Source organism: Castor canadensis, chromosome 12 (genome assembly GCF_047511655.1).
Source record: "Castor canadensis chromosome 12, mCasCan1.hap1v2, whole genome shotgun sequence".
In the NCBI taxonomy this organism is placed as follows: domain Eukaryota; kingdom Metazoa; phylum Chordata; class Mammalia; order Rodentia; family Castoridae; genus Castor; species Castor canadensis.
This window is the reverse complement of record NC_133397.1, coordinates 89,311,969-89,325,872: the sequence shown is the minus strand read 5'-3', so window position 1 is coordinate 89,325,872 and position 13,904 is coordinate 89,311,969. Positions and strand designations below refer to the sequence as shown.

The window sequence follows — 13,904 nt, the reverse complement described above, 5'->3', positions numbered from 1 at the left end:
AACTTGTTCAGCAAGAGGCCACTTTAGAGAGGACAATGCCAACAAAATGGATTCCTGAAGAACTGGTTCCAAGAACAGGCAGCAGGGGCGAGCCAGAGGGTTCATACATACCCTTTGTCGAACTTGGTACATGTTGTGTGTCAGAATGTCTCTCATGGACTCCACGTCTTCAGGGGAAAGCCGTTTGATTTCCTGTATCCTTCGGGCCCTGGGAACATCACTGGAGGAAAACCAAGTGTTATTCTTCCCTCTCAGCAAGAGGTGCCACAAAAAAGTGGGAATCCCAACTTCCAGACCTGTATTTTTACATAATTATTCCTACTATTTTAGTAAATTGATCTGAAATGTCAGAACATGTGTCTTAAATTTTCAAAACTGTTGCTTTTGTAGTTTTCATGTGCTAATTATTCTGACCCATTTTGCAAAGGGGATTTAAGGTGATTACAACCAAATAATTTTTACTCCTCCATTTTCTGTGTTCAATCTGTTATAAATTGATGTTTGTAGAACACAGTAAAAATCAATTGTCAGAAAATTTTACCACAAAATGATATCCCAATATTCACTGTTAAGTTAAATGGAGAAAAAATACTCAGCCAAATGCTGACTTTTTGTTAGTCCCGTGCTTAATCTCACTCTGGCCAGTTGGCAACCAGTTCACAGAGCAAGGCCATCCACACACCACATTTCGAGCAACCCGGTTAGAAGAGAATAGTGAAGTTGTGTGAGTACATTCACCTGGAGGGATTTTACCCAATAGTTAAGAAATAATTTCAGAAACTGGCATCACATTTTACAAAAAGAATTAAACCATTTGCACCTGAAAGTCAACCCAGCTCTGAGACACTGGCACCACAAACTCCTGAAGAGTTTAAAACCTGACCCAGGTTAGCAGTCAATGCACAATTGTCCTCTGGGGATTTCTAAGTCAGGACATTGCTATGGGAAGAATTTTCATGTGACAAATGTATTTGATTACAATCTAGTGGCTGTGATTTAAAGAAAAAAATAGCTTTTTATTAGACTAGTACTATGTGTTCACTGTTGGGCATAAGAATAAAAAGGAAAGAATTAAAGAAAATTAAAGCCTCCCTTTAATATTGCCACCTTCCTTATCATCTTGAAATTTTTTTGTCTGTTTTCCTCTTCACCTGTTCCTTCTAGCTACAGCTATTCTGAATGCATAAGGGCACCAATGACTCAGTTTCTGCCTCTGTATGTTTTTAGGATGCTAGATCACAGAGATGAGTTATTAGTTTACATGAAGACCCCCTTTAAGTATTTTTTCGAACATCAGTAGCAATACAGTCATAAATATTAAGGACATTTTGAAAGTAATGTGAGATTGGTAAAATATTTTAAAGGGCTTGGATGCTGCATACCACTATGCCAGGATTTTATTTAGCAATGCTATCTAACGATTGACTAATGCCCTTTCTACAAAATTATTGAAATCAGAGTTTCCTATCTTATAGCTGCGAATGTCAACTGTATTGATTTTCAGTTACCACCCTTGGTGATCTAAACATTATTATCAAGGCGTTTCAACGTAACTGTGTAAACGTCCTCCAAGTAAAATTTATTCTGATTGAGGTACACACATTCTCTCACAATCAGAACACGTTCTTTCATTATGGGAGGTGTAATGTATTGTTAAGCAGATACACAAGCTAGTCAAACAGTTCCATTTTCTGTGTTCATGGTAAAACAAATAGGAAAAATGACTGATAAAGGGAATGGCAGAGTAAAACTTGATATAGCAGTAAACCTAACTTGGCACTCACCCCAGCTTATAATTGATCACTTTGGGAAGGACCAGACTTAATGAAGTCCACACTGGCTATTGGCTAGAGAGAGTAATAGGGGCATCTCAAAGGATTAACTCCCCCAATCCACACTGAGAAGCTGCAACACCAATTATGCAGATTCATGGCTAATTTGAGCGAGGTGATACATGGAGTTTCCTTGGAGTCACTTCATTAACACAAGCATCCCTGGAATGCTTGTATCACAAGCATGGGAAAGATACAATCCTTAGATAAACTAAACTGGTGATGATGCCTAGGTCAAAAGATTCAAATGACAACTTGGAAGACTTGTCTCTGGAACATTCATTTATTATCCATAAAGGAAATTTCTGAGAAAATATGAATCCAAATTATTTGAATGTGCCTTTCCTTTCCTTCCTTCCTTCTTTCCCTCTTTCCTTCCTTCCTTCCTGTCTTCCTTTCTTCTATTTTGATAAGATGTTATACTAATGAAGTTATTTTACACCTAAAACAATAAAGTCTATGTCAAAATTAGTTGGGAGTTTTAAAGTACAATACATTGAGGTTGTACAGTTGCAGTTTGTCATGCCACTAAATTTATAAATATTTTAATATCCCTATAATATTAATCAAATTATTTTTAAAGCTTCATCTCTTTAATCATTTTGAGCTTCTATCCTCTGAAAATTTCTAACAATTTGCCACTCGTGAGTGAGATGAGTTGCTCAATATTTGAACTAATAATCAAAGTATATATCCTTTCTATTCCACAGGGTGATTTTGAAGTTCAAATATTTAATGAATGTAAAAGCAATGGGATTCCACGGTATCAGTGTGCTATGACCTGTACCACAGACAACCCTGACAGTAGCTTTCTCCTGAAGGTCACTGAATTTGGAAACCTAAACCTTTTGTAGAACAATTGCTTAAACTTCTAAAGAAGAAAATATATGTGCATTTTGTTGTTATCCTCTCATACGAATAATGAAAAGCGAGCTGAGTACACACTTCATTTTCCTATTATTGTATAAAGGTTTGTTTTTTTAGAAATTAGCTGCTTTGATCTTAGGAGAGGAATTCCTTTTTGCTTGACGTCCTACAGATTTCTAATGAGATCAAATAAATGCAATTTAGATACTAAAGTTGTATTAAATACCAGATTTCAAAAAACTTCTCTCATCCCAGTTAACTAAATAGATAGGGCTATAGTGGACTATATAGGAGGGGAAAAAAATAAACCCCTTTTCTGTAAGACTTACTAATCTTGAACCAATGTCTGAAGAAATAATTAACTCAAAGGGGAAGGGGAGGAAATCTAAATAAGGCTGGTTTAAAAATTGCCCTGTGGTCAGAAATTGAAGCAGTTGCTTATAGCAAATGCCCTGTAATACAGAGATTCAAAACAGGCTTTAGTATGACAGACTGATTCTCATTGGAGATAAGCACCCCTACATTCCTAGACCAAGTGCTCACATAACTACAGAGCAAACCAATTGTGGAAGTTCCTAAAGGTCTACACTGCCTGGAGCTGTCGGTAGGTCCTCAGCCATTGCATTAACTCCAATTCATCCTTCAGTGAGCAGGTCACATACCCGGAGACCTCAGGAGACTCACTTCTCACACGATCCTGTAACTCCCTATCCTATATGATTGTACATTTTGTTGTCTTTGTTTTGTTAAGGTCATGATCTTACTAGAGTACAGTGCCCACAAAAACAGAGCCTCTGTCTGCTTTCACAGTGTGTGGCACACACTGGGCATCTAATAAGTGGGACTACAGCTAAAGTAGAAAATGTAAGGGGAAGCCAAAAAGTTCAATCATTAAGTAATACCTTGAATATTTGAATGCAATATTTTAGAAAATGCAAAAAAAAATCTTTGATGAATAAGATAGCATCATTCTAAGGTAAACAGGATCAGCATTCCTGATCTTTCCTGTTGCTTCCAGCTCCACTATGGCTCAGTACAGCATTGCCAAAAATATTTGTTAGCCTTTTCCCATTTTAGTATCAGAAGTTTCCTTAAAATCATGTAATGGTCAGCACAAAACAAACAAACAAGCCACAAAAACAATCTCACCAAGACATAAGGCAGAAAGCTTTCTGTTTATGCTGAGATACCTCAGGGACACTAGTTTAGATTTTTCCCAGGCCATATAAGAAAGCAATGGCATTTCTGATTCATTAGCAGGTAAAGGGGGAAGGTATTACCTAAAAAATAACACCCAGAGCTTTGTGTCAATTTTATTGCTACCTATTCTTCACATTTCTCTCATCTTGCCTTTCTAATATAGGGATATGCTTGAAGCTCATGATCAAGTGTCTTTACCTTCTGAAGATGACAGGATGGAGAGGGAGGCTTGTGCTCCTTTCCCAAATATATGTTGTTATTAATTTTCCCAATTCATAAACCATTCCTTAGAAGAGAGCCTCTGTGAGAGGTAAATTAATTCTTGTAATATTGAAGGGGCTCTTATTAAGTATCAGTGAACTAATGCAGCTTTCAAAAATATCTAGCCAGTTTTGAGGACAATTGGTTGGTAGGTAGTTCAAGAGACAGACTATGTTTCAAAGACACTCATGATGTAATGGTGGATTCATAGACGGGTATTGCCTCTCCATACACATTGCCTCTGCATCAACTCCCTAGAGTCTTCCAGCCAATTCCTTGCTCCTATTCCAAGCTGGTCTCAAAAAAGACTCAAAGCACATCTCACAATCTCATTTAGACCTTGCCCTTAAACACAATTGAAAACACTGCTTTCTTTTTAAATAGCTCACCAACTACCACACCTCATACTACCACAACTCATCCACTGCTATAGTTTGAATGGGTGTTCCCCAAAGGTCCATATGTAAAAGGTTGGTCTCCATGGGTGTCAATTGTGGAGTCTATATGGACCTTAAAGAGCTGAAGCCTAGTGAGAGGTCTTTAGGCCACTGGGGACGTGCCCTTAGAGAAGATTCTGTGACCTCAGTTTTTTCCTTTCTCTCTGCTTCCTGGTTCAAGATGTAAGCATTTGCTCCAACACTGTTTCTACCATATTGTGCTGCAGTCATCAGAGGCCCAAACTAACAGAGCTACCTGACCTTGGACTTGAACCTCTAGAACTATGAGCCAAAATAAACCTCTCTACTTCACAAGTAGCCTGTGTCAATATTTTGTTATAGTGACACAAGGCTTACTGATACATCCCCAAATCCAAGTTAGCATCTCAGAAAGCTAACTTGTCTCTCCTCTTATCACAGAGGAAGAAAAATGACTTGCAGGAAAAGAAATACAATAATAGGATAGAAATAATCAAGTAAACAGGGCTTAAAGGAAAAAGATTTTTGATTAAAAGTAAAAGGAAAGAAATCTTATAAGCCATTCCATCCTTCTATAATTCACTTGCTCCTCACTCACAAAGGAAGATTTCATATAACTACAGGGAGGCAACTTTTGCTGGAAAGTAATTCTCAGAAACCAGGTGAAACAAGCTGAGCCTGAATCAAACCACAAAATGCCAAGGTTTAGACAATAATTGTTTATGATTCCTTCCTCATTGTTATGGTATAGGTAAGAGTTCCCCAAAGGTATTAAATGCTTGGTCCATAGCCCTTGTGCTATTAACAGGTGGTGGAATATTTAAGAGCTGGGGCCTTAAAACCTGTAGACGGGAGGTCTTCAGATCATTAGGATATGCTGTTGAGTGAGATATTGGAACCTCAGACCCTGCTTCTGTTCTGTGAGATGAATAGTTTTGCATGTATTGCTGCCATACTGTGTTGCCCAAAAGCAACACGGCCAACTAATTATGGACTGGAACCTCCAAAACTGTGAGCCAAAATAAACCTTTTCTCTTTATAAGCTGATTACCTCAGGCATTTCTTACCATAATGGAAATCAGACTAACACACTCATCATTCTGCCTCTTCTCTCTGGTATTACCTTTAAATGGAGCCCTGAATTAGTTCCTTCTGACATTCTGACATAGAAGGCCTAGATGAGAAGCGGACATGACTTACTGCTGAGGAATGGAGAAAGCTGTGGAATTTAGTATCCCAGACTCCACCATCTCAATAGCTTGTTTCATTTCCAGTTTCTTGTACAAAGAGACAATGCTTGATTTCGGTAGATTCTGTCGAATTAGGATTTTCCGTAAATATCTATGATCAAACTTCTTAAACCTAATAATGAAAACCAATATTTTAGGAATCTTGAATCTCTGTATGTGTTATGTAGGTATGCGTTGTTTTTTTTCTTAAAACAAACTACTACTTAACTTTATTCTGAAAAACATCAAGGGCAGTGCCTGGAATTCTTAGCATTTGAACACATTTTTTTTTTAAAATTCATAGTATTTCTGCATTTTTTAAATAAAGAAAGAATGGTCTAGTGGCCTTGAATACATTGAAAATCAACTGAACAAAAAGAAAAGGACAAGCTGCAATCAAGGCAAAAAGTGTGCATAAGTGAGGAGCAGGGGAGGCCCAGCCCCATTCAGTTCCAATTATAAGAGAGAAATGAGGGGTTTGAGGCTTTTGAACAAGTGTCCCATTCTAATAGCTCATAACAGCAGCAGCTGCACTTACAGTAACGCTGGCCTATTCAACCAGAGCCCAATAAGTTTAAATGGCCTGGTAGTTACAGTAGTTTTGCCCTATTATGTTGCAGATCATTCTGAATCCGCCAATTAGGGGGGAGAAAAAAAGCCCACATATGTCCTAACAGTCTGAATGATGGAGAATGTGAATAGGCTAGACACTGATGGCCGCTGACTACTGTAGTGAACCTCTGGCCAACCTATTAGACTGAGCTGTGTGCATGCATGTGGTGCCTTTGGAATAGACCATTTGTTTGGAGTTGGAATTCTCAACACTTCCAATCATTTTACATTCAAAGAGTAGTTTGTGGGCCTGCTTTATTTTCTGGAGGGGAACATAACTTCCTGGGCTGCTGGCTTATTATCTGGTGATTGGTTTCCTGGTATACAAGGTTGGCAGCCTCCTTATTCATTAAGTCCCCGCCAGGTGTGGCAGGCTGACTCCTAAGCTTTGTGATCTGTTTGCCTCCAATCACACCTACTCTCGCTTCAACTGGGTAACCCTTTGATCTTCTAGTTTTCTGCTCTTTTTCATGACAGGCCATGGTTCCTGGTCTTTATCCTTCTGTAATCCCCACCTTTGCCATGAGTCTGACATTCTTCTTGCTGAGCCACCTTGATCTGTTCTCTTCAACTCCAGTGGCTGCCATTGCCCTAACTCTACTGGCCATTTGTGTCTCTCTACGTACTGGGTCATTTCTCAGTGTCTTCCATATACTAGCTCACTTCTGCTTTCCTCCCAGCCTTCCTGGACACTTCTTCCTGTCTCCTTCTGCTTCTCAGAGTCCTATCTTCAGTTGGTGTCTTCTCTTCACACCCTTGTCATAATCTCATGCATCCCATGGCTTCAGCTGCCAACAACCACTCACTGACAACTCACATCCTTTGTCTACAACCATTGTCTTTCTCCTCTAGACTAAGTCAGAAACGGCATTGGTTCAGAAATGTGAGAGACAGCAAAGAAGAAAGAATCATTATGTAGGAAGAACCCTTGCAGGTCTTCCTTTGGAGTGCTCTCCACAGTGATGGAATCCCTCTCCAAAATTCCTAACTAGTCACCAAATGCCCTTTGCAGCCTTCTGACATGGTTGAGCCACTTTTATCATGAAGAACCTTGACCCTGTTTTTACCTTAAATAAAGTTTTCTAATTTCCATATATCAGTTGTGTTAGTTCTCACTGAAGCAACCTAAACCAAGTCAATAGTCTCCTCTGCCTGACAGCTCTCATTTCCCAGACTAGGCATGTCCAAGACTTCCAACCGTTTCTTGTACACAGTGGCTCCTGGGCCCTTTATCTTCCTGGTCCCCTTTGGAATGTCCCTGTGCCACAATTATCCTTAGTAGGATGAAATCCTGACCTCCTTACTTGTCTCTCACTTGGTAGTGGCTCCATTGCCCACACACATCTTCGATTCCAGCCTTCAAATGATCCATCAGCTGCCAAACCAAACATAAGAAAATGGTTGCTGGTGAACTACAAGCTCTAAAAAGCATACAAGAAAAATTAATATACTTTGGAAACTAGAGGAGGCTTTAATTTATTGAAGTATATCTTCTTTTCTATCAATCTATTCATGTAACTAAAATATGTCATGGCAAGTCAACTTAGTTTCATGACTAAAAGATCTTATAGATAAGCTCTTGAAAATTCACATGACATATAACAAAAACAGGGCACCTGGGATTTCCTTTGAATAATACTTTTCTAGAATGATGTAAGAAATTTCTTATTATAGGAATCATATAAATATGTCTAATAATTAACTGTAAGTTTTAATTTCATTGTCAAAAAACCTTACCAGCATCCAATTCATACAGTTTCTCAAAATAAAATTCTCCAGATAATCTATTAAAATGAGACTGTACCTAATCATTTAGACATTTCAACATCCAAGCCAATTATACTACAATTTTTATTGTTTACAAGAATTTAAGGGAAAACACAATCTTAAAATTCTTGCATATTAGTCTCTAAACAATTTAAGTTAGAAATTGTTGAAGTCTATACTTGTTTCTAAATTTTTTTTTGCAAAATAGATTCAAATACCAAATTATTCCTTAAATACTTAATTGATTTACTGTCTTCTGCTGTTAGGGGTGATTTTTGAAAAAAATAAAAAATAAATGATAAGGGAGTAAAATATTGAAGTTCTATAGACTTATATAATATATTGTATAATTTCTCAAAATAATGAATCTGAGGAGATAAAAATAGGGACAAAAATCAGATTAAGCTATTATGGTTTAAAATACTCCATGTCCTACTCTGTCAAATATTTTCAAGTGACCTTGAAAATTTTTAGTTTGGATTTCATGGGATTTGAATTACTTTATTTCCTTGGATAACTTTTACTATGAAATTCAGGGATGATTTGGGACGATTTCATTAGAACTATGAATCCTCAGGGATAGAGGAAACCTAAAAAGTGTCTGGCCCAGTTATTTACTCAGAGCCTGAATCCCCTGAATAGCCATGAGCCAAGTGCGCCCAGTCACTGCTTGTCCACACTCATTTCACTTTGGGTGTGCTCATCAAGAAATAATGACCAGAATGCTTTCATAACAAAGCTGAAGTCTTGTTGATGCTCCCTCTCCCCCTCCCTCTTCTCTCTCCCTCCCCCTCCCCCTCCGTCTCACTCTCCTTCTCTTTCCTCTCCCAATAAATTCCCCATAAATTAGGTAAACTGCTAGAAACCAAGTATCTGTCATCTTTGTCATAGTGGAATGTTGCCACTCCAAATTACCACTAGGCAAGATCTATAGAAGTAATAACAGCCTGTACTCTTTTCTTATTAAGAGTTCAGAAAGAGAAGATGGCGGCTAGAGGGAGGAAGCAGAAAGCGAGCCTCCTATAGTGAAATCTTGGAGAGACGCTGGAGACACACCTTGCAGGCAAAACCACCGAGAAGAGGCAAAACTTTGACCCCCTCCACACCTCCAGCCGGCACAGAGCATCTCCACTTCATGTTAAATGGAGAAACCAGGAGGGCCCCTGGGCCGCCAGTAGCCCACGCCCAGACGGCTTAGGAAGATGCAGACCAGGTGAGCTTAGCAGTACTGCGGTACTCCCACAGACAGCTCCGGGCCAGAGCAGCATAGCCCCCTGGACAGACCGACCTCCACCAGGGGAAAAAAGAGAAACTGAGGAATAGGCAATAAGAACAATAAAGACACACGGGAAAGAGGGTGGGGCGCACTGAGCGCCAAAGATTGGGGGAAGGGAATCCTTCCCAGAACTGTAAATAAACAAGAGAGGCTCCAGCAGGAGCAGGGGCACGCACCCAGCAATCAGGAGTGGGAAAGCTTGTGAGAGTGGTGGAGGAAGGAAAACTCCACAGGAGAGGGGGAAAGACCGACTTCCCACTTGAGCTGTAAATAAACACACAGGCCTGAAAAGCAGGTGCAGTGTCACCTCCCTCAGTGTGCTTGGAAAGGGGAAAGCTTGTAGCAGCGGCTCTCGCACAGGAGAACTCTGAGTAAACAAAGCCTGCAGGGCCAGATGAGTGCTAAGCTCACCCCAGAGAACTGCATAAACAACGCCTCCAGCAACAGCAGGCTGACAGCAGTGGGCAGGCAAGCCACAGCTGCAGATACCATAGACCCGTCTCCAGACTGTTTTTTTTTTCTCTCTCCCTACCTTTGATGAGAAAACAACTGAACTACACCTGCATGCTGAAAAACTTACTGAAACTGTATTGCATTTGAACTTGGGACACTGTGGGTTTTTGTGTGTGTGTGTGTGTGCAGTTTTGTTCTGCTTTATGCATCCCCTTTGATGAGACAACTACAGAACAACATCTGAGGCACCATCTCCAGGATTGGAGACTGAGATGGACACCAAAATTATTAAGACTGAAACTTCATTGCATTTGAACTTGGAGGGTTTTTTTTTTCATTTTCTATTTTTCATTTTGTTTTATTTTATTTATATATATATATATATTTCTTTCATTTACTTACTTTTTATTTTTATTCTTATCTTTATTCTTTTTATTTTTTATTTTCAATCCTCTCTCTGTCTCTCTAATGCCTGTTCAGCTTACTGTCAATTAGGACACTAACGCTCCCTGTTTATACCTTTGAAACTTTCTTGTTTGATTCCTTGTTTTGTTTTCTCCTACTTGTGTATTTATTTGTTTTTCCCTTTTCTTTAACTTCTTGCTTTCCATCTCCTCTCACCCTTCCATTCTAAATATCACCATTGTTATTATTACAAGCTAGAAAACACTTAATTGCACACAGTACAGGGACAGTAACAACACCAAGGACAATGACGGGAAGACAGAAAAAACAGGGAAACCAGTTTCCCCACAGCAAAAAATTAGTACAGGAACCAGAGGGAAATGAAGAAAACAGATACTCAGATCCAGACTCCAACAAAATGAAGATAAACTATGCCAAAGATCCCAATGAAGCCCACAAGAATAATTTAAAAGAAGACATACTACAGGTACTCAATGAGAATTTTATAGAGATGATACTGGACATGGTCAACCCAAATGTACAGGAGACACTCAAGAAATTCTAAGACAACAAAAATAGAGAATTTGAAAAAGCAAAAGCAGAAATAAAGGAAACCATAGAAGCACTGTATGAACACCAAAGTGAAACAGAGAACACAATTAATAAACAGATAAATGAACTCAGGACAAAAATAGATAACATTAAAGAGGAAACCACCCAGGATATGGAAAACCTCAGAAAAAAGAGTGAAACAGAACTGCAAAACAAAACGGAAGGCCAATCCAGCAGAATAGAACAAACAGAAGACAGAATCTCAGAACTTGAAGATGAAATGGTAATTAAAGGAAAAACTGAAGAACTGTTAATTAAACAACTCAAGACCTGTGAAAAGAAAATGCAAGAACTCACTGACTCCATCAAAAGACCAAACTTGAGAATCATGGGCATCGAGGAAGGAGAAGAGGTCCAAGCAAAGGGAATGCGTAATATATTCAACAAAATAATAACGGAAAATTTCCCAAATCTAGAGAAAGATATTCCCATACAGATGCAAGAGTCCTCCAGGACAGCAAACAGACCAGACCAAAATAGAACTACCCCACGACATATCATCATTAAAACAACAAGTTCAGAAACTAGGGAAAGAATATAGAAGGCTGTAAGAAAGAAAAAACAAGTAACATACAGAGGTAAACCCATCAATATCACAGCAGATTCTCAAAAGAAACATTAAAAGCAAGAAGAGTGTGGGGTGAGATCTTCCAGGCACTGAATGAAAATAACTTCAACCCCAGGATACTCTACCCAGCAAAACTATCATTCAAAATAGATGGAGCAATAAAAGTCTTCCATGTTAAGCAGAAACTAAAGCAATATGTGACCACAAAGCCACCACTACAAAAGATTCTTCAAGGGATTCTGCACACAGAAAGTGAAACCCAACATAACCATGAAAGGACAGGCAGAACAAAACCACAGGAAAAGAAAAATCAAGAAAGTAGAGAGTAACCTCAACTTAGGTACACACAATCAAACCTTCAAACAACTGACACAACTAAACGACAGGAATCACCACATACCTATCAGTATTAACGCTTAATGTTAACGGACTTAATTCACCCATCAAAAGGCACCGCTTGACGAAGTGGATTGAAAAGGAAGATCCAACAATTTGTTGCTTACAGGAGACCCATCTCACCGGCAGAAATAAGCATAGGCTTAGGATGAAAGGCTGGAAGAAGATTTACCAAGCCCATGGCCCCCAAAAACAGGCAGGAGTAGCAATACTTATCTCTGACAAAGTAGACTTCAAACCTACATTGATCAAACAAGATAAAGAAGGACATTCCATACTAATAAAAGGAATAATAATTATCAACCTACATGCATCCAATGTCAACGCACCCAATTTCATTAAACATACCCTGAAAGACCTAAAAGCATATATTAACGCCACACAGTGGTTGTGGGAGACTTTAACATCCCATTATCATCAATAGATATGTCAGCCAAACAAAAAATCAATAAAGAAATCCAAGATCTAAAATATACAATAGATCAAATGGACCTACTTGATGTCTACAGAACATTTCATCCAACTTCTTTCTACACAATATACATTCTTCTCAGCAGCCCATGGAACCTTCTCCAAAAAGATCATATCCTAGGGCACAAAGCAAGCCTCAGCAAATATAAGAAAATAGAAATTATACCGTGCATACTATCTGATCACAATGCAGTAAAAGTAGAACTCAACAACAAAAGTGAAGATAAAAAACATGCAAACAGCTGGAAACTAAATAACTCATTACTTAATGAACAATGGATCATCGATGAAATAAAAGAGGAAATTAAAAAGTTCCTGGAAGTCAATGAAAATGAAAACACAGCCTACCGGAACCTATGGGACACAGCAACGGCAGTCCTGAGAGGAAAGTTTATAGCCATGAGTGCATATATTAAAAAGACTGAAAGATCCCAAATCAATGACCTAATGATACATCTCAAACTCCTAGAAAAACAAGAACAAGCAAATCCCAAAACAAATAGGGGAGAAATAATAAAAATAAGAGCTGAAATCAACAAAATAGAAACCAAAAAACCATACAAAGAATTAATGAAACAAAAAGTTGGTTCTTTGAAAAAATAAACAAGATCAATAGACCCCTGGCAAACCTGACTACAATGAGGAGAGAAAAAAACCCAAATTAGTAGAATCAGGAATGCAAAGCAGGAGATAACAACAAATACTATGGAAGTCCAGGAAATCATCAAGGACTACTTTGAGAAACTATATTCAAATAAATTTGAAAATCTAAAAGAAATGGACAGATTTCTAGATACATATGATCATCCAAAACTGAACCAAGAGGAAATTAATCACCTGAATAGATCTATAACACAAAATGAAATTGAAGCAGCAATCAAGAGTCTCTCCAAAAAGAAAAGTCCAGGACCTGATGGATTCTCTGCTGAATTCTATCAGACCTTTAAAGAAGAACTGATACCAACCCTCCTTAAACTGTTCCACAAAAAAGGGAAGGAAAACAGCCAAACACATTTTATGAAGCCAGTATTACACTTATCCCAAAACCAGGTAAAGACACCTCCAAAAAGGAGAACTATAGGCCAATCTCCTTAATGAACATTGATGCAAAAATCCTCAACAAAATAATGGCAAACCGAATTCAACAACACATCAAAAAGATTATTCACCACAACCAAGTAGGCTTCATCCCAGGAATGCAGGGGTGGTTCAACATACAAAAATCAATAAACGCAATAAACCACATTAACAGAAGCAAAGACAAAAACCACTTGATTGTCTCAATAGATGCAGAAAAAGCCTTTGATAAGATCCAACACCATTTCATGATAAAAGCTCTAAGAAAACTAGGAATAGAAGGAAAGTACCTCAACATTATAAAAGCTATATATGACAAACTTACAGCCAGCATTATACTTAATGGAGAAAAACTGAAACCATTCCCTCTAAAATCAGGAACCAGACAAGGATGCCCACTATCTCCACTCGTATTCAACATAGTACTGGAATTCCTAGCCAGAGCAATTAGGCAAGAAGAAG

At 38.4% G+C, this 13,904-nt stretch overlaps 1 protein-coding gene across 1 annotated transcript in view; it reads right to left on the bottom strand.

Moving 5' to 3' along the window:
- Nucleotides 1-13,904, bottom strand: part of Slc9a4 (solute carrier family 9 member A4) — a 61,344-nt gene that overhangs the window by 14,761 nt on the left and 32,679 nt on the right. The window contains exons 7-9 of the mRNA XM_074050453.1: nucleotides 7,722-7,792; nucleotides 5,777-5,938; nucleotides 112-208 (exon numbers count right to left, since the gene is read on the bottom strand). Coding sequence (XP_073906554.1) covers nucleotides 112-208; nucleotides 5,777-5,938; nucleotides 7,722-7,792 — 330 coding nt within the window. The remainder of the gene's footprint in view (nucleotides 1-111; nucleotides 209-5,776; nucleotides 5,939-7,721; nucleotides 7,793-13,904) is intronic.